General features: G+C 34.7%; 1 protein-coding gene across 2 annotated transcripts in view; it reads right to left on the bottom strand.

Moving 5' to 3' along the window:
* STYX (serine/threonine/tyrosine interacting protein) overlaps positions 1-19,633 on the bottom strand; it is a 56,510-nt gene that overhangs the window by 7,979 nt on the left and 28,898 nt on the right. For both annotated transcript variants that reach the window (XM_004370869.2, XM_023726192.1), the window contains 6 exons: positions 17,901-17,998; positions 15,229-15,289; positions 14,770-14,806; positions 11,401-11,440; positions 11,254-11,304; positions 7,633-7,705 (listed from right to left, as the gene is read on the bottom strand). In XM_004370869.2, the coding sequence (XP_004370926.1) occupies positions 7,633-7,705; positions 11,254-11,304; positions 11,401-11,440; positions 14,770-14,806; positions 15,229-15,289; positions 17,901-17,998 (360 nt within the window). The remainder of the gene's footprint in view (positions 1-7,632; positions 7,706-11,253; positions 11,305-11,400; positions 11,441-14,769; positions 14,807-15,228; positions 15,290-17,900; positions 17,999-19,633) is intronic.

Genomic DNA, 19,633 nt, shown 5'->3' with positions numbered 1-19,633 from the left:
TTTTTTCTATATGTGGAATCAGACTACGGTAGGCACAGAAGATGCCTGACTCTGCAGATATGAGACAGAGCGGGTACACACAGCTCAGAGTCCTCCAAAGATGGTGGCAGACCTAGGGATAAAACCAGTAAGCCCTTGTGTGGTATGAGTATGAGTGGGCTGAGGGAAGAGGCAGGGTATATTAAGTCTTCCAAGACAACTGGGAAAATTCAAGCTGTCTGCCTTCTACAACCATTCTCCTGGCCCCTTTCCCACAACTCCTGGGCAAATAGCTGATCTAAGAAGAATACTTCCAATTCAAAGATGAACAGTAATAAAAAAGGAACCAGTACAGGCCTTATGCAAAGATGCTGCAAAAGAAAAAAAAAAAAAAAAGCAACACAACATTATAACCAAAAAGCATATAAAGAACACACCATTATACCATGAACACAGGAGAAAATTACAAATAATTTTCCAAGAAATCAAAGAGAATATGCCATGTCTGAAATGAGTTCAAAGAAGCAATAAAAGGATTCATGGAAGAAATATGACGAGAAGATGACATATCAACTATCAGAACTCAACAAAGAAATGGAAGAGAAAAAAAACCCTTCAGAAATGATGAATAAGAGAATCAACAAAGAGAATAGACTGAACTATGCAATTCTCAGGCAATACCAATTTCCCCCTTTCTCCTAGACTGTTCTAGTCAGTACGGAAATAGGCTATACTTTCTCCCATCTTAGACAACAAACAAAAATCCTCTACTAACCCCGGTTCCCCCTCTAACCTCTGTTTCGTTTCTGTTCTGCCCTTCAAAGCAAAATTTCTACAATTATCTACTCTTGCTGTTCAAATTCCTCTCTTCCCCCTTTCCCTTGAATTCTCTGCAAGTATGCATTATCCTCCACTCTCCACATAAACTGTTTATCAAGGACACCAATGACCTCATGTTCCTAATCTAATGTCAATTCTCAGTCCTTTACTTATTTAACCTATTAGCATCCTTTGATACAGTGGATCACTTCCTTCTTTTTCAAATACTTTCTTCATTTGACTTCCAGACATCTCATCATCCTCATTTTCCTCCTACCTCATTGGCCACTGCTCTATCTCCTCTGCTATTCCTCATCTCCCCAACCTTTCTTTACATGTTGGGGTGCATCAGGGTTCAGCCTTTGAAATTCTTTTCTATCCACACTCACTCCCCTAGTGATCTCATCCAGTCTCTAGGCTTTCAACAGTATCTATATACTGACAACCCCCTAGATACGTGGTTCTGTTTCTTCATCTCCATTCCTACATGTAACTGCCTAATAGCCCTTTCAACCTTCACATGACCAAAACTGAACACTTGATTTTACACACTTCAAACCTTCTCCTCATGCAGTTTCCCCCATAAGTAGCAAATCCAGTCCTCAGGCTAAAAGGCTTACAGTCATCCTTATCTCCTCTCTTTCAGAACCCATATCCAATCCATCAGCAAAATCTGTTAACTATACTGTTAAGGAAATTCAGAATCTGGTTTCTTCTCATTGTGCCCCCTGCTACCACTTAGTCCAAATCAATATTCTCTCTGGACTAGATTATTACAATAGCCTCCTAGCTGGTCTAACTTGCTTCTGACTTTGCCCCACACTCTCCCTACAGTCTACAGTCAACACAGTAGCCAGAATGATCCTGTTATAGGAAGTCATTCTTCTGCTCAAAATAAAAGCCAAAGGCCTTAAGGGCCTAAACATGTGACCCATATCTCATTCCCTACTATCCCATTTGCTTATCTGTTCCAGTCACAATGACCTTCTCAAAATTCCTTGAAACTACTATATAGACTTCCACCTCAAGGCATTTTGCACTTATTATTTGTTTTCCCCCAACTATCTGTATAGCTTGTTCTCTCAACTATTGCAGGTCTTTGTTTTCTCAGGCCTTCTCTGATAACCCTTTTAAAAATGCAATTCTTGTACTACCGTCCTTACAGGGACTTATTTTTCTCAAGAGACTCATTACCATCTGAACTACTATATTTCCTTTGTTTCCAGTAAACAAAGGAAAATTCCCCCACTAAAAATAAGTTCCAGGAGGGCGGAGACTTCTGTTTCTTGTTTTCTGCTTTATTGCCAGTGCCTAGAACAGTGCCAAATAAATATTTGATGAAACCATACAGCACAGGATACGAAAGATAATCTTGAGAAAACTCAAGCAAAAAGAAAGAACAAAGTTGCAGATAATTACAGAGAAAATGGCAGATACAAAAGATAAAGGGGAGCCAATATAAAATATATTCCTAAGAGGGAAAAATCTAGAAAATGAAACAGAACAAAAGCAAAACAAAATAAATAGTACTTAAAAAAAAAAAAACTTTCCTGAAACAAGGGAAGGCAAGGTGCAAGGGTGCATTATGACTCAGAAAAAACTAATATACAGCAATCAACAAGTATATCCTGATAAAAGGATCTTATGCACACCTAGGATCACCATCCCCCAAAAAATTAAGACATCTAACAGGAGAATTTTTTAAAAAATTAGGCTACCCTCAGATTTTTCCAGAGCAATATTCAATGTAGATGTGTATACAAAGTTATAAGGGAAAAAGCATTAAATACAAATTTTATATTCAGCCAACTGTCATTCAAACATAAGGGCAATAGATAAATATTTTCCAACATGCAAGGACTTAGGGAATATAGTTTCTGTGAACTCTTCTTGAAAATAATGCCTAAAGACAAACTCTAGGAGTTGAATAAAGAAGCTATGATAGGTGACAGGACTGGCTGAATTCTATTTAAATGCAGAACTAAGAATGAGCAAGGAGGAAATATGGTTACAGAATAGAATACAAACATAAACTGTAACAATGTAGAAAAAGTATATAATCTTCACAAAATTAGGAGGTGGTATTGGGTCAAATAGCAACACTCAGCTACAGCCATATTCAGGAAATGCATCTAAAATCAAAGTTATTTTTAAAAAATTGAAAGAAAAGAGATAACACTCACAAGGCAAATGCAAACAACAAAAAAGTAGAGTCCACAATATTAATATAAAAGAAGGTTACTTTCAAGGTAAGATAATTAAATGAAAGAAAAACAAAAGGTACAATCACTTAACTTGAAATTTTATGTACCATACAATACAGCACAAAAATTGAAAATAAATAACAGAAAATAAAGAAAAAAATAAATAAAAACAATATAGTAATAGAAGATTTCAATTCACCTCTCTCAGCCCAAGACAGATCAAGTGGACAAATACATTGAACTCTATCCCCTGAAAACAGAGAATACATCTTCTTTTCAAGTGCCCATGAACTACTGATAAAACCAACTGCCTATCAGGCAACAAAGCAAACATAAAAAAAATTAAGAAGTAAAAAGTATTATAAACTATCCTCTGATGAAATGCAATAAAACTAAGTATAAACAAAAATAGAAAATAAAAAGTCTCTTTATACATTAAAAAAACAAACACATTTTGGATAAAAAATAAAATCTAAAATCACAGAATATCAAGCTATAACAATAAAAAAAAATCATCAGAACCTGTAGGATAGGTTAAAGCAATGCTAAGAGTGTAACTCATAGTCTTGAATTCTTGAAAGAATGAAAAGAAACTTTCACATAAATATACCAAAAAAAAGCAACAATAACAAAACCCAAGAAATTAGAATTACAAAGCATATAAACTAATTAGATCAAGAAAAAAAAAAAAGAAGACACACAAAACCAGAAACAAGAATGAGAATGAAAACTAGCCACAGAATCCGAAATATTAAAAAGAATGTAAGATACATTATTTTCTTCAATTGTATGCAAAATTCTATGAAATAAATTATTACATAGGAGATTACAAAACCATCCAAAATGACCCCACGAGCGTCAGAAAATTAGATCAAACTACCAAATGAAATTGTTCCAGAACATAGAGACACCAAAACCAGAAAAAGGTAGTACAGAAAAAAAAAAATTATAAGTATCACTTATTCCGCTAATTCAAAATTCTGAAAAAAATAATAGCAAATATAATCCAGCAACACATTAAAAGAACAGTATATCATAACCAAATGAGATCTATTCCTGAACCAAAAGGATGACTGCATATTAGGAAATTTAATACAATATGACCCAGTACTTCAATTCACCATATTAATGGCTCAAAACAAAACAAATGATTGCCGTCGCATGGAATTCTGACTCCTAGCAACCCTATAGGACAAGGACAGAGTAGAACTGCCCCCATAGGGTTTCCAAGGCTGTAAATCTTTTCAGAAGCTGACTGCCACGTCTTTCTCCCATGGAGCAGCTGGTGGGTTCAAACCGCCAATCTTTAGGCCAGCAACTGAGCACTTCAAAAGGAGCCCTGGTGGTGCAGTGGTTAAGAACTGCATAGTCATCCCTATAAACACTTAAAATAAATAAAAGCTTAAAAAAAAATATTCCTGATAATCATTCTTAACATAGGAATAGTTGGATACTGTGCAGTAAAGAATTAACTTTACCCAGAGAGAGGTGAGGCCTTTATCTCTGGTTCCTGGGAGGGTAAACTCTAACCTCTTGGGATTTCCCAAGTGATTGGAGTGTGCATGCTATTCATGGTGGGCTCCTGGATATTTTATGCTATGATATGACTAAGAATGGGATCTGGCCACCAGAAAGACTAACCATGTGATTAGAAGGTTGGAGCTTGGAGCCAGTGATATCACCCCAACCTCTGAGCAAGGACAAGGGGCTGGAGATCAGGTTCAATCATGTGGCCACGGAGTCAGTCAATCATGCTTACTCAATGAAGCTTCAATAAAAACTCTGGACACTGAGACTTAGGTGAGCTTTACCGACTGACAATATTCTGTATTATCACATGTCGATGTGTTGCAAAGATGTGACAAGTTCTGACTCCATGAGGAGAGGATAATGAAAGCTTCATGCCTGGGACTCTCCTAGATCTTGCCTTATTCATCTCTCCCTTTGGCTGACTCTAATTCACATCTTTTTGCTATAATAAAATTCTAATCATAACTATAGTGCTTTCAGTGAGTTTTGTGAGTCATTCTGGCAAATTATCGAATCTGAGAGGGTAGTTTAAAAAAAAAAACAAAAAACCGTCGTGCTCGAGTCAATTCCAACTCATAGCAATGCTGTAACACAGAGTTGAACTGCCCCATAGGGTTTCCAAGAGGTGGCTAGTGGATTCGAACCGCTGATCTTTTGGTTAGCAGCCAAGTCCTAAGCACTCCGCCACCAGGGCTCCCCTAAATTCGTAGCCAGCTGGTCAAAAGTGAGGGTGGCTTGGAGACCCCTGAGCTTGTGGTTGCTGTCTGAAATCTCGGGCAGACAAGGTGTCCTGAGAATTGTGCCCTTAACTCTTAACTTGTGAAAGTTGGCTTAATTCTAGGAAGTTGGTGTCATTAGTACTCACACACACACACACACACACACACACACACACACACACACACGTGCATGGTGTAATACTAGAAGCATTAACGTTAAAATAAAAAATAAGGTAAGTATGACCACCATCACCTAGTACCTATTGTTCTGATACAATGAACACTCAATGAGGAAAAAAAAAAATTAGAAAGATGGTAAAATTATGATTTGAAGATGAGATGAAAAGCTAAGAGACTCAACTAAAAAAATTTTTAGAATCAGTAAGTGTTTAGGAAGCTTGCCAACTGTAAAATTAATCAACAAAAATCCATAGCTTTCTTATATACAAATACAAATTTCTAATACAAATTAGAAAACATACTGCGAGGAAAAAACTCTCATTTATAACAGAAACAAAAGAAATGAAATACCTAGCAATAAATTTAGTAAGAAATGCACAGGTTCTATACAAAGAAAACTTTAGAACTCTAAAGCTGACTTGAATAAATGGAACACATTCTTAGAGAAGAAGACTCTCAAGATTTAAAGGTGTCAATTCTTTCTGGACTGTGAAGGTAAAGATATATTAAAAAATGCCTACAATACTTCTTTCAGTAAAGTTCACACCAAAACAATAGATGTAAGTACTTGTCTGGAAAATTCTAGAAAAGAACATTAATAAGGGGATCTTGAGTCATACCACAAATTATTTGTATAAAATTACAGTATTTAAAACTCTTTGATACAGGTATAGAAACAGATGAATAAAACAAGAAACAAAGTCCAAAAACAGGCCCAAGTACAGATCAAAATGTTGCACGTAATAAAAATGGCATTTCAAATCAGGAGGGCAAAGACAAATTTCCTTAATACAAAAACAGCCCTTAGAAACCAGTGAGAAAAAGACTAACAACCTGATAGAAAAATGAGCAAAGAACAATTAGTTTACAGAAAAATATAAATGACTCAGACAAGGAAAAAATAGTTTTAGCCTCACTCAATTAAAGAGACGGAAACTGAGCGAAGGAAAAAGTTGTTACTTTTACCACAATGATGACAATGATCAAAAAGTAAGATAAAACACTTTCGGCTATTGTTGTTGGCTAGGGTATAGGGGAAAAGGTACTCCTTGTTTCATGGTCGTGGAAGTTTACATCATTTTAACCTTTTACAGACAATTTGGTAACATCTATTAGATTTCAAATGCCCTCTAATCCAGCAATTTCACTTCGATGAATTATTTTACAGGTCTATTCACAGACGTACACAAAGATGTCCTTACCTGGACATTATTTGACGTATTGTTTATAATCATGAAAGGCTAGAAATAATCTAAATGTCCATTAACAAGAAACCGGTCATATAAAATTGTGATTCACATATACTTTAAAATATTACGCAAGTAGAGTGATATTTGCTGTTATATAACAATCTTCAAGATATACTATTAAGGAGACTTACTTTTCATTTGTCTTCTCTTAGGCATTGTTGAATTTTAACTTTTTCTAACCATGTGTATGTATCACTTTCAAATACAAAAATTAGTTTAAAAAAGTTTTTACACAACATGACAAAAGGCAAAGAAATCTACAAATTAAAGTTAGTTGGTGTATATTCTACAATATAAAGAAGGAATAAAAGAAACATTTTACATAAACAGGCTGAAGATAGGGTGCCACTGTCTTTTGAATGCATGAAGTAAAACTGTCCTCTATTACAAAGTTTGATAACTGAAACACATTTTGTTAATATTCTTGATGTTTTAACGTAAGATTCATTCTTGTATAACTAAATGGAATTAGCCAGAGTACATTCTTCAACCTATTATTTTTCCCTCTTGAAAAAAAACTGAATAAACTCTAATCAGATAATTCACAGGTTTATATATATATATTTTTTAGTGCATTTGTCCAGAATGAATAAAATTTGAAACAACATGGAAAAGATAAAATACATAAAATAGAAAAAAACTTGCCGTATGTAGTATACTTAGTATCAAATCTCTCTAAATGCTCTATTAGGTGATCAAAATAGAGAAAAAGAATTGAAGAAATGTCTATCAATTATTTTACCTTAGTTTTAACAAAGTGCCTTTAACCCCTTTTCCTTGGTAATGGTAGCTTTTAAAAAAAAAATTCTAAAATAGACTGAACTTAAAAAACAGTCAGATTATGGCAATTTTTAAGTAGTTGCAAAGTAAATTCTATACTTAAGTTACATGTAAATTTGATTTTAACTATCCCACTTTCTGACTGCTTAATGAGCAACAGAAAGAAGTTACCTGAAGTTGATGGACAAATCCAGCATTAGGATTAATACAAAATCTTCTTTCTTGAACATAAGCAAATGCATCTCTGAAAAAAACAAAATAAATCTAATGAGATGGCATTAAGTTTTCATGAATTAATTTCAATTTTCAAGAATTTACCTAAAATAGGAACTTACTTAAAAATTTATCTAGAATGTGAAATCATACTCACACAACTTGTACTACAAAGGGGTACTGAGCTTTAGTGAAAAAAATCAACAGCATGGTCAGACTATGTATCACAGGTCTTCTCCTTACCAGGAGAATGATACCTACTTTTTGTTGCTATGAGGCTTAAATGAGATAAAAGTACCTATAATTGTATCTGGCACAATACCTGGAAGTTATTTTCACTACAGGCAGTCTCTGGGTTACAAACAAGATCCACTGTTGAGTGTGTCTTTAAGTCGAATTCGTAGGTAAATCAGAACAGGTGCATACAGTTCTTACTTACCCTTCCTTTAGTGCAAGAAATGCTCAAAGCCTTTTCAATGATTTAAAAGCTGCATGTGCAGCAAGTGACGGTGACTATGATGAAGAATATGTTTCGAGTATGGGTTGATTGAATCTTTTCAAAGTGAGGGCAAATTTACCTAACATTAAAGGGCAAGTATGAGCTGTCTGTAAGTCAGAGGTATGTTACCTGGGGACTTACTATATTAATATATTACAGACAAAATAACAAATAATGAGAATACATAAAAGGTGAAGTCCACCAATGTATGTTAAATCTTTTTCAATTACCTAAACAAGGCATTTGATTTCAAATAATGTTCCTTTAAGAACTGCTATTTTTAAGCACACTTTTCCATTATAAACATAAAGCGTACTGAACAATGTAAACAAGCATATAAATGTCTACTATGTGTTAGGCATGTGGATACAACGCTGAACATAGTGATGGAGGAGATGGTATAAGGACTAAGAGGCTGATGTAACACAAAGTTTAACTGGCCATGTAAAAAATTATTAAGGATCAAAAACCTTGGAGAGGTTTTGGGGGTAAGGTGATTGTATGATTAGATTTAATTTTTGAAAAGATCACTTCAACTGTAGTGTGGAGAACAAAATACACTGAAGAGGGAAAGAATAAATGAGATCACTAAGTAGGCTATTTTTGGAATAGTCCAAGGGAGATATGACTGAAGCTTAGATTAAGGGATTAGAATGGTGATGAAGGAGGAGATAAGTTTAAGATCTATTTTGTTGTTGTTGTTAGGTGCCACTGAGTCGGTTCCAACTCATAGAGACCCTGTGTACAACAGAACGAAACACTGCCCAGTCCTGCACCTTCCTCACAACCATTGTTATGCTTGGACCCATTGTTACAGCCACTATGTCAATCCATCTTGTTGAGGGTCTTCCTCTTTTTCGATGGCCCTCTACTTTACCAAGCATGATGTCCTTCTCCAGGGAATGGTCCCTCCTGATAACATGTCCAAAGTACGTGAGACTAAGTCTCGCCATCCTTGTTTCTAAGGAGCATTCTGGCTGTACTTCTTCCAAGCCAGATTTGTTTGTTCTTCTGGCAGTCCATGTTATATTGAATATTTTTCACCAACACCATAATTCAGAGGCATCAATTCTTTTTCTGTCTTCTTTATTTACTGCCCAGCTTTTGCATGTATATGAACGGACTGAAAATACCATGGCTTGGGTCAGTCCCACCTTAGTCCTCAAAGTGACATCTTTGCTTTTTAACACTTTAAAGAGGTCTTTTGCAGCAGATTTGCCCACTGCAATACGTTGTTTGATTTCTTGACTGCTGCTTCCATGAGTGTTGACTATGGATCCAAGTAAAATGAAATCCTTGACCACTTCAATCTTTTCTCCATTTATCATGATGTTGCTTATTGGTCCAGTTGTGAGGGTTTTTCCTTCCTTTATGTTGAGGTGTAATCCATACTGAAGGCTGTAGTCTTTGATCTTCATTAGTAAGTTACTTCAAGTCTTCTTCACTTTCAACAAACAAGGTTGTGTCATCTGCATATCACAGGTTGTTAATGAGTCTTCCTCAAATCCTAATGCTGCATTCTTCTTCATATAGTCCAGCTTCTCGGATTATCTGCCCAGCATACAGACTGAATAATTATGGTGAAAGGATATAACCCTGATGCACACCTTTCCTGACTTTAAACCACACAGTATCCCCTTGTTTTGTTCGAATGACTGCCTCTTGGTCTATGTACACAGATATATTTAGGAGATAAAATAGACAGGATTTGGTAATGGATCAGTGTGGAAGACAAGGGAGTGAGAGAGAGAGAGAGGTGTCCACGATGACTGTAAGATTTCTAACTTGTACAATAAGACACACTGAGAAAAGAAACACTGTACACTGGTCAGGTTGTTTGCCTTGCTTTGGAGGGAGAAGCTCATGAGACTATTTTTTTTAAGTTATGTGATATGCTTGGAAAAGATGATTTTGGATAAGAACGACTATACTGAAGTGAATAGAAGCTATACACAAATCCTAGGTAATTTTTCATCCAACTGCTATCACAGGGAAACATAATAAAAAGTCTTTTAAACGATGAAAGCTACTAATAAACTTTGTGTCCGAGAGTTTTTAAATTCAGACTAACCAATTCCCTAGTGGTAAATTTAAGTAGTATTCCATCAGTGTTACTTTGGTTTTTTAAAATAACAAGTTAGTACTAGCCTCATAAAATGAAAAAATACTGGCCTAAGCAGACCTACAAAGGTTAAGAGACTACTATGTGATATAACAGCCTGCCTTAATCAAATACGACTGGATTACATAATCACAGGAAATATTAACTTCAAACTCCAAATCATCTCTTAAGCTTCATTTTAATGAGACTTTAAATTGTGTCTAGGTTTCAGAGTACTTTCTTTTATTTTCCTTTATTGTACTTTAGATGAAGGTTTACAGAACTAGTTTCTCATTGAACAGTTAGTACACATACTGTTTTATGACACTGCTTAACAACCCCAAGACATGTCAACACTCTCCCTTCTCAAACTTGGGTTCCCCATTACCAGCTTTCCTGTCCCCTTCTGCCTTCTAGTCCTTGACCCTGGGCTGTTGTGAGTCTTTAGTCTCATTTTGTTTTATGGGCCTGTCTAATTTTTGGCTGAAGGGTGAACCTCGGGAGTGACTTCATTACTGAGCTAAAAGAGTGGCCAAGGAGGGCCATACTCTTGGGGTTTCTCCAGTCTCTGTCAGGCCAGTAAGTCTGGTCTTTTTTTTTGAGTCAGAATTTTGTTCTGCATTTTTCTCCAGCTCTGTCTGGGACCCTCTATTGTGATCCCTGTCAGAGTAGGCACTGGTGGTAGTTGGGCACCACCTAGTTGTACTGGACTCAGTCTGGTGGAGGCTGTGGCAGACGTGGTCTATTAGTCCGTTGGACTAATCTTTCCCTTCTGTCTTTAGTTTTCTTCATTCTCCCTTGCTCCTCCTGAAGGGGTGAGACCAGTGGAGTATCTTAGATGGCCACTCACAGGCTTTTAAGACCTCAGATGCTACTCATCAAAGTAGAATGCAGAACATTTTCTTTATAAACTATGTTATGCCAATTGAGCCAGATGTTCCTCGAGACCACGGTCCCCACAGCCCTTAGAGTACTTTACCTGTACTTCATTCCAAATGTTTCCATAATGTACGCAATAACAAAGGCAGCACTGAAGAAAGGAAAAAAATTTTAGAAAAAAAAAACATAAAAAGTACAATTCATTAATTACATGTTACAGAAATAAAGATTATTTCTAACTTCATACCTCCTAGAGATCCCTGCATTTCCATGGACAAGAACTTTTCCTGAAAAAAAGAAAGAGTTATTCTAATAGAAAAATACCTCATTCAACAGTTAAAATATGCTAAAAACCAAATATCAAACCATAGTAAAACAATTTTTTTCTTAAATGTTTTATATCATATACATGTTTTTATTGTTGTTATGTGCCATTAAGTCAGTTCCAACTCATAATAACCCTATGCACAACACAATGAAACACTGCCCCATCCTGTGTCATCCTCATAATTGTTGCTATGTTTGAGCCCATTGTTGTAGCCACTGAGTCAGTCCATCTTGCTGAGGGTCTTCGTCTTTTTCGCTGACCCTCTACTTTACCCAGCATGATGTCCTTCTGCAAGGTCTGGTCCCTCCTGATATCATGTCCAAAGTACATGAGATGAAGTCTTGCCATCCTCGCTTCTAAGGAGCATTCTAGCTGTATTTATTCCAAGACAGACTTGTTCATTCTTCTGGCAGTCCATGGTATATCCAATATTCTTTGCCAACACCATAACTCCAATTCATCAATTCTTCGGTCTTCCTTCCTCATTGTCCAGCTTTTGCATGCTTATGAGGTGACTGAAAATACCATGGCTTGGGTCAGGCGCACCTTAGTCCACAAAGTAACATCTTTGGTTTTTTTTTTTTAACACTTCAAAGAAGTCTTCTGCAGATTTGCTCAAAGCAATATATCATCTGATTTCTTGATCACTGCTTCCATGGGTGGTGATTGTGGATTCAAGTAAAATGAAATCCTTGACAATTTCAGTATTTTCTCTGTTTTTTATGATGTTGTTTATTGAACCAGTTGTGTGGATTTTTGTTTTCTTTATGTTGAGGTGTAATCCATACTGAAGGCTAGTCTTTGATCTTTATCAGTAAGTGCTTTGCCCTCTTCACTTTCAGCAATCAAGGTTGTATCACCTGTATATTGCAGGTTGTTAATAAGTCTTCCTCCACTTCTGGTGCTGTGTTCTTCTTCATATAGTCCAGCTTCTCGGATTATTTGCTCAGCATACAGACTGATAAGTATGGTGAAAGGGTACAACCATGACGCACACCTTTCCTGATTTTAAACCATGCAGTATCCCATGTTCTGTTCAAACGACTGCCTCTTGGTTTATGTACAGGTTCCTCATGAGCACAATTAAGTGTTCTGGAATTATCATTCTTCACAATGTTACCCATAATTTGCTATGATCCACATAGTTGAATCCCTTTGTATAGTCAACAAAACACAGGTAAACATCTTTCTAGTATTCTGTTTTCAGCCAAGATCCATCTGACATCAGCAATGATATCCTTCCTTTCATGTCCTCTTCTAAATCTGGCTTGAATCTCTGGCAGTTCACTGTCAATGTACTGCTGCAACTGCTTTTAAATTATCTTCAGTAAAATTTTATTTGTGTGTGATATTAATGATATTGTTCAATAATTTATGCATTCTGTTGGATCACCTTTCTTTGGAATAGGCACAAATACGGATGTCTTCCAGTCGGTTGGCCAGGTAGCTGTCTTCCAAATTTATTGGCACAGACGAGTAAGGGCTTCCAGCATTGCATACATTTGTTGAAACATCTCAATTGGTATTCTGTCAATTCCTAGAGACTTGTTTTTCGCCAGTGCCTTCAGTGCATCAGTGCAGCTTGGACTTCTTCCTTCAATACCATTGATTCTTTATCAGAGGCTACCTCCTGAAATGGCTGTAAGGTTGACCAATTCTTTTTGGTACAGTGACTCCATGTATTCCTTTCAGCTTCTTTTGATGCTTCCTGCATTCTTTAATATTTTGCCCACAGAATCCTTCAACATTGCAACTCAAGGCTTGAAGTTTTTCTCCACTTCTTTCAGCTTGAGAAACATGTTCTTCTCTTTTGGTTTTCTAACTCTAGGTCTCTGTGCATTTCATTATAATATTTTACTTTGTATTCTTGAGCTGCCCTTTGAAATCTTCTGTTCAGCTCTTATACTTCATTTCTTCCATTCGCTTTACTCTACATTGAAAAGCAAGTTTCAGAGTCTCTTCTGAAATCCATTTTGGTCTTTTCTTTTTGTCTTTTTAATGTTTTGCTTTCTTCATCTATGATGTCACTGATGTCATCCCACAACTTGTCTGGTCTTTAGTGTTCAATGTGTCAAATCTATTCTTGAGATGGTCTCCAAATTCAGGTGGGATACACTCGAGGTTGTACTTTCGCTCTTGTGGTCTTGTTTTACTTTTCTTAAGCTTCAACTTGAACTTGCATATGAGCAACTGATGATCTGTTCTGCAGTCAGCCCCTACCCTTGTTCTGACTGATGATACTGAGCTTCTTCATTGTCTCTTTCCACAGATGTAGCTGATTTGATTCCTGTGTATTTCACCTGGTGAGGTCCACATGTACAGTTGCTGTTTATGTTGTTGAAAAATGGTATTTCCAAAGAGTAAGTCATTGGTCTTGTAGGTCTTCTAGAATTCTATGATGTGATCTTCAGCGTAGTTTCTATCACTAAGGCCTTAGTTTCCAACTACTGATCCTTCTTTGTTGCCAACTTTCGCATTCGAGTCACCAGTAATTATCTATGCATCTTGACTGCATGTTTGCTCAATTTCAGACTGCAGAAGTTGATAAAAAATCTTTAATTTCTTCATCTTTGACCTTAGTGGTTGGTGTGTAAATGTGAATAACAGTCGTATTAACTGGTCTTCCTTATAGATGTATGAATATTATCCTATCAATGACAGCGTTATACTTCAGGATAGATCTTGAAATTTTTTTTGTCAATGAATGCGATGCCATTCCTCTTCAATTTTTCATTCACAGCAGAGTAGACCATATGACTGTCTAATTCAAAATGGCCAATACCAGTCCATTTCAGCTAGCTAATGCCTAGGATATCGATCGTTCAAGCATTCCGTTTCATTTTTTATAACTTCCAATTTTTCTTGGTTCATACTTCATACTTTCCACATTCTGATTATTAATGGATGTTTGCAGCTGTTTCTTCACATTTTGAGTCGTGTAAGCACCATAGTACAACAAACTGACAGACGAGTGGTGGATGACATACATACCACTTGGATATTTATTAATTTCAAATCTCTACTATTTATTTACACTAGTTGTGTAGAGAATACAACAGACTTTTAGATTAAAGAGATTTAATGCTGAAACAATTTGAAACCAGTGCCGTAGGGGTATTTAAAAAAGGCTATCCAAATGACACAGTAGCTTGGAAAACAGAAATTTAGGAATACTCTATTATATTTAATTACAACGTCCATATTCTGTACTTAAAGCTGAAAAAATAACTGTAACAAATAAACTTTCCTGAAAATAAACATTAGCTGAGTAAAGGAAATATCGTTTACCTCCAGTTTGCAAGCTCCCATCAATAAACTCTTTAGTCTGAAGGCAAAAGACAATGGGTTATAATAAAACATACAGATCAAAATAAGCATAAAATACAAAAATATACTGAAAATAATAAATTTCCAGCTAATTTATATGAATAGAAGTTATTTTAATTTAAGAATTTCCAAAATGCTACAAATACAATTATTAGAAAGTTTAAAAAGTTATACAGGAGCTAAAATTTAATTTGAATATAATAAATTCAAGATGTGATTTCTCATACTTTTAGAGATCATAAGAAACATCTCTACAAAGAATTCACTTTCTTTAAAATGTTATGTCATGATTTTCAATCACAAGAAACTAAAAGCAGTATAAGAGGGAATTACGTTTCACAAGGATTAAGCTGTAGAACTACGATTAGGAGGTCAAATCATAAAATAAATTTTAAATGATATTAAAATGTTGATACCTACCATTGGGAAAAAACGTATTATATTTTCAACTGGATTATCTGCAATATCCAAGACTAAATATCTGAAAACAGAATATTTTGTTACAAGCACAATTTCAGATAAAACTCTCCTTCTGTGTAAAAAAAAGAAACTTTGAAAATTTCTTGGCAACCAGCAAAAAATCTTCCTCTAGATCAGAGTGGACCCAGAAAACAAAGACTGTAAGTCCTTGTCATCTCTGCTGTTATTCTTCTATTTCTAGCAACCTCCCTAGGACCAGAAGATTCTTCTCTAAGTAGCCCTACGACCTCTCCTCATAATCCTACAGACGACAGCTGAGATGAAGGCTCAAAGTCTGAAAGAAAAGGAGCTCATAAAACAGAATGCAGCAGTTTGATGAAATAGTCATTGTTTTCTAAGAGACCACCTGTCCTGGAATTTTATACTTTGGAAAACATTTAAAGTAAGGCATTATTAATATGTGAAGCTTACTCCATTTTGTGAAAAAGTTCCACTTTTAACCTACCTACCCAGGACCACCATTTTACTAACTAAAAAATCAAATTAAGAAATTAATTTTTTAAGTCAATATTCCTTTAAAAATTGCACTTCCTTAATGATCATTTAGGTAGTGACAAATAAATTCAGGGCTTATCACAGAAAGTCAAAGCTAAGGATCTGAGGAAAGTCCAATAGAAAAACTACAAGGATTCTGACAATGGCTCTATCTTGAAGTGATTGGGTAGACATAGATGCTATACAAAATACTACTTCAGAAAAAAAAAAGTTAATTCAAACTAAGACATTTTACTGCATGCCATTCTGAATGTCAGAACTACTAGAACTATCACCAATCTATAAGAAGCTAGTATCCTAAGTCTAAGGATAAACAGCCTGTACCCAGAACATTACTAACTAAAAATAAAAATTCTGTACAAATTATAAATGTAATAGCATGGTATTTTAAAATACACTGCCATTTTCTTTAATATACACAAGTTTATATGTAAACATAGACACAAACAGCAGAGAGAGATTTAGAAAGAAATATTCCAAACCGTTAACTAAAGCTGTTTTTTCTGGACCATAGAATTATGAATGAGTTTTAAATATTTTTCTTGGTGTCATTCTATATTTATTAAAATATCTATAAAGGACAGTATTTCTTTTACAATTAGAAAACACTCAATATATTTTACGTTAGAATATACCAAACAAGACCCATTGCCGTTGAATTAATTCTAACTCATAGCGACCCTATAGGGCAGAGTAGAACTGCCCAATAGGGCTTCCAAGGAGCGGCTGGTGGATTTGAAATGCTGACGTTTTGGTTAGCAGCCCAGCTCTTAACCACTGCGCCACCAGGGCTCCATATGTATGTATGTATGTTTGTACATATATGTATATATGCATATATATACACACGTATACATACATATATGTTTTGAATATTTTTTAAACACACTGAAAGCATACACATGGTTCTGCATCTTGCTTTTTCATGTAATAAATCTTAGAAATTATTCCATATCAACACATAGATGTACTTCATTCATTTTCACAGTTACACAGTATTCTACTGCATATTTAAACAACATATTTTCCAGTATGTTGATGAACATTTAGGTTGTTTTCATTTTTACAAACAATAAAGCAGAGCACTGAAGTATTTTTACTATATATGCTTTTATACAGATACAGCATCTCTAGGAGGATATTCAAGGAAAAGTTAATAGTAGCCATCTACCAGGAGGAAAGCTGGGTGTTTGGGTTTAGAGGAGAGAGACTTACTTTCATTATATACCTTTATGTATCCTTTGACCTTTGTGTCATCTGTAATATACTCTTTATTTTAAAAACTTTTAAAATCATTTTTGAAAAGTTAAAGAATATTAAACACCATTAGGTGCTCAACCTCATTCATTATAAGATAAATAGAAAGCCAAATTAAAATTATGAGACACCATTTTTACTCCACCAGACTGGAAAAAATGTAAAATGTTTTATAATTCTGTCCTGGTGAAATACCAAGGAAAGAGTCACTTTCATACACCTGATACTGGGAACATAAAATGATACAACTCTCTGGAGGGTAAGTTGCAACATCTACTAAAATTCTAAGAACCAGCAATTCTACTTCTACAAATTTATCCTATAGATATTTAAAAACAAAACAAAAAACCAAACCTGTTGCTGTCGAGTCGATTCTGACTCAAAGTGACCCTAAAGATACACTCACATATTAACTGACGTATATACAGGGACACTCACTATACGCTGTATTAGCAAAAGTCTGGAAACAATCTAAATGTCCATCAATAGGAAACTGATTGAATAAATATATACATAAACATGCTTGCATATGCAACACATAACTCTGGAAGGATACTCAAGAAGAATTAATAGTGGATGGCTCTAGGGAGGAGAATCAAGTATATAGGTGATAGGAATAGGAAAACCTACTTTCAGTATACATTCTTTCGTACCCTTTGAATTCCACATTATGTACATGAATTACCTATTTAAAGTTTTTTTAAATAAAATTTCTTTTTAAAATTATGTACTGTATGGCCCATCTTTGCAAAATAGATATGTAGAGAATAGTCTCATAGAATAAAATAAACTTGAAATAAAAACTACATTAGATGTTTGCTACACTTAACATTTTTACAAATCAGAGCAACAATTCTTACCTAAATAATTGTTGGAAGTTTGGTTTAATAAAGTTTGCTTCAATATTTTGTCTTATGCATATTATGTGGGTTATTCCATGTTTCTGTAGTATAGGCAGCTATAAAGAAAGAGGGGGACAGGTGAGAGCAGTAGTTTTAAAATAGAAAACATTATCTTAGTATAACAAGGCTGTATGAAAATAAATACACAGGACCCAACATAGAAATAATAACCACTCTCGAAACAATGAGTCTTAAGTATGGAGGATTAAATTTAATTTCATAATAATATATCTCAAGTGATCAGCAAGATATTTCAATGATTGAAGATTAATACATTACATGTCCTCAAAAGGTTAAAAGGCATATTTTCATCTAAAATTTTACAGCTAGATGGGATCTTAATCTATTTGGGAAATAGTACTACACAGTGGGTAAAAGTATAGGCTTTGTAGTCATGACAGGCCAAGCTTTACATTCTACTTCTGCTAATGACTTGAGTTCTAATGCCTAGCTTCCTCGTGTGAAAATGGTGAAAACACTACCTATTCACTGAGTGGTTTTGAAAATTATATAATATAGGTAAAGTGTTTAGCATAGTGCTTGTCACATGTCAAGTGTTTAGTAAATGGTAGTTATATACATAGACTATACCCTTTCTTCTTTTGGAGAGACTACTAAGACATACAACACTTAAATTAGTAACTAGTTCATTACCACTGACCTAATTAATATTAGTACCAAAGCTCAACTCTCTAGACTACTATGTACCCTTTTCGGTACATTTTTTCTACTACAAGCCAGAATTAATTTATACAATTCACAGACTCTAATCAACCATTCACTGGTTTAAAATTCTCCTGAAGTTAAAAATGTCAACTCTAATGATATTATATCCTGTAGTACTTTTTTTCCCCATTTATCTTTAAAGCAATTTAACATGACAACTCTGGAAATTACCAAATAATAAATTTTTATTTCTAAGTGATTATAGGGTTCAGTGAGTTTATAGATATCTTGTTATTTTACTAGCTAGAATGTAAATTCCATGAGAGCAAGAATTTTTTGTTTGTTTGTTCACTGATTTATATTACGTATGTGTAGCAGTGCCTGGCACATAGTAGGTATTCAATAAATGAATGAAAACTCATGCTGGAATGAAGAATCAGAATAAACTTGTATTTCCTATGACACTTTCAATTTATGATCCTATATATTTAATTCCCACTTTCTACATTAAATAGTCCAGAACTAAAATTCACAATAGAAGTCAAAGAATAATTCCATGGATTTCGAAAGTTATAAATGTTAATTTTCACAGTACATTTTCCTATGTCTGGCATAGATTAGAGTTCAATTATTTTTGTATTTCCTCAGTACAATCTGAGTTATAGGAAGGTAGGTAAGGATTTAAGCTAGGATTAATCATCAGCCAGTGTTCCATATTCACATTTATGTCAAACCTCCAAAATGAATTCAATATTCATTCCTTTGTTTACACTTGATGATCTAGGATAGCGTTCCCATATCTACTTAATTAACGTGAGAAACTAAAAGAGGCCATATATAATTATGGATAAAGTCCTGTTTTAACAAGTAAGAAGGCATCTAACAACGACAACAAGTAAAAAACAAACCTTGTCAAAATAGAACCCTAATGTAAGAGCAAATATTTTGTATTTTTCAGTGGATTTTTTGTTTATATAAAACAAATTATGACTTTATCTATACCTACAAATAATAGAGAAATTTTA

This window comes from Trichechus manatus, unplaced genomic scaffold (genome assembly GCF_000243295.1).
Source record: "Trichechus manatus latirostris isolate Lorelei unplaced genomic scaffold, TriManLat1.0 scaffold00010, whole genome shotgun sequence".
In the NCBI taxonomy this organism is placed as follows: Eukaryota; Metazoa; Chordata; class Mammalia; order Sirenia; family Trichechidae; genus Trichechus; species Trichechus manatus.
The sequence above is the reverse complement of the archived record's forward strand: the minus strand, read 5'-3'. Positions and strand labels throughout refer to the sequence as shown.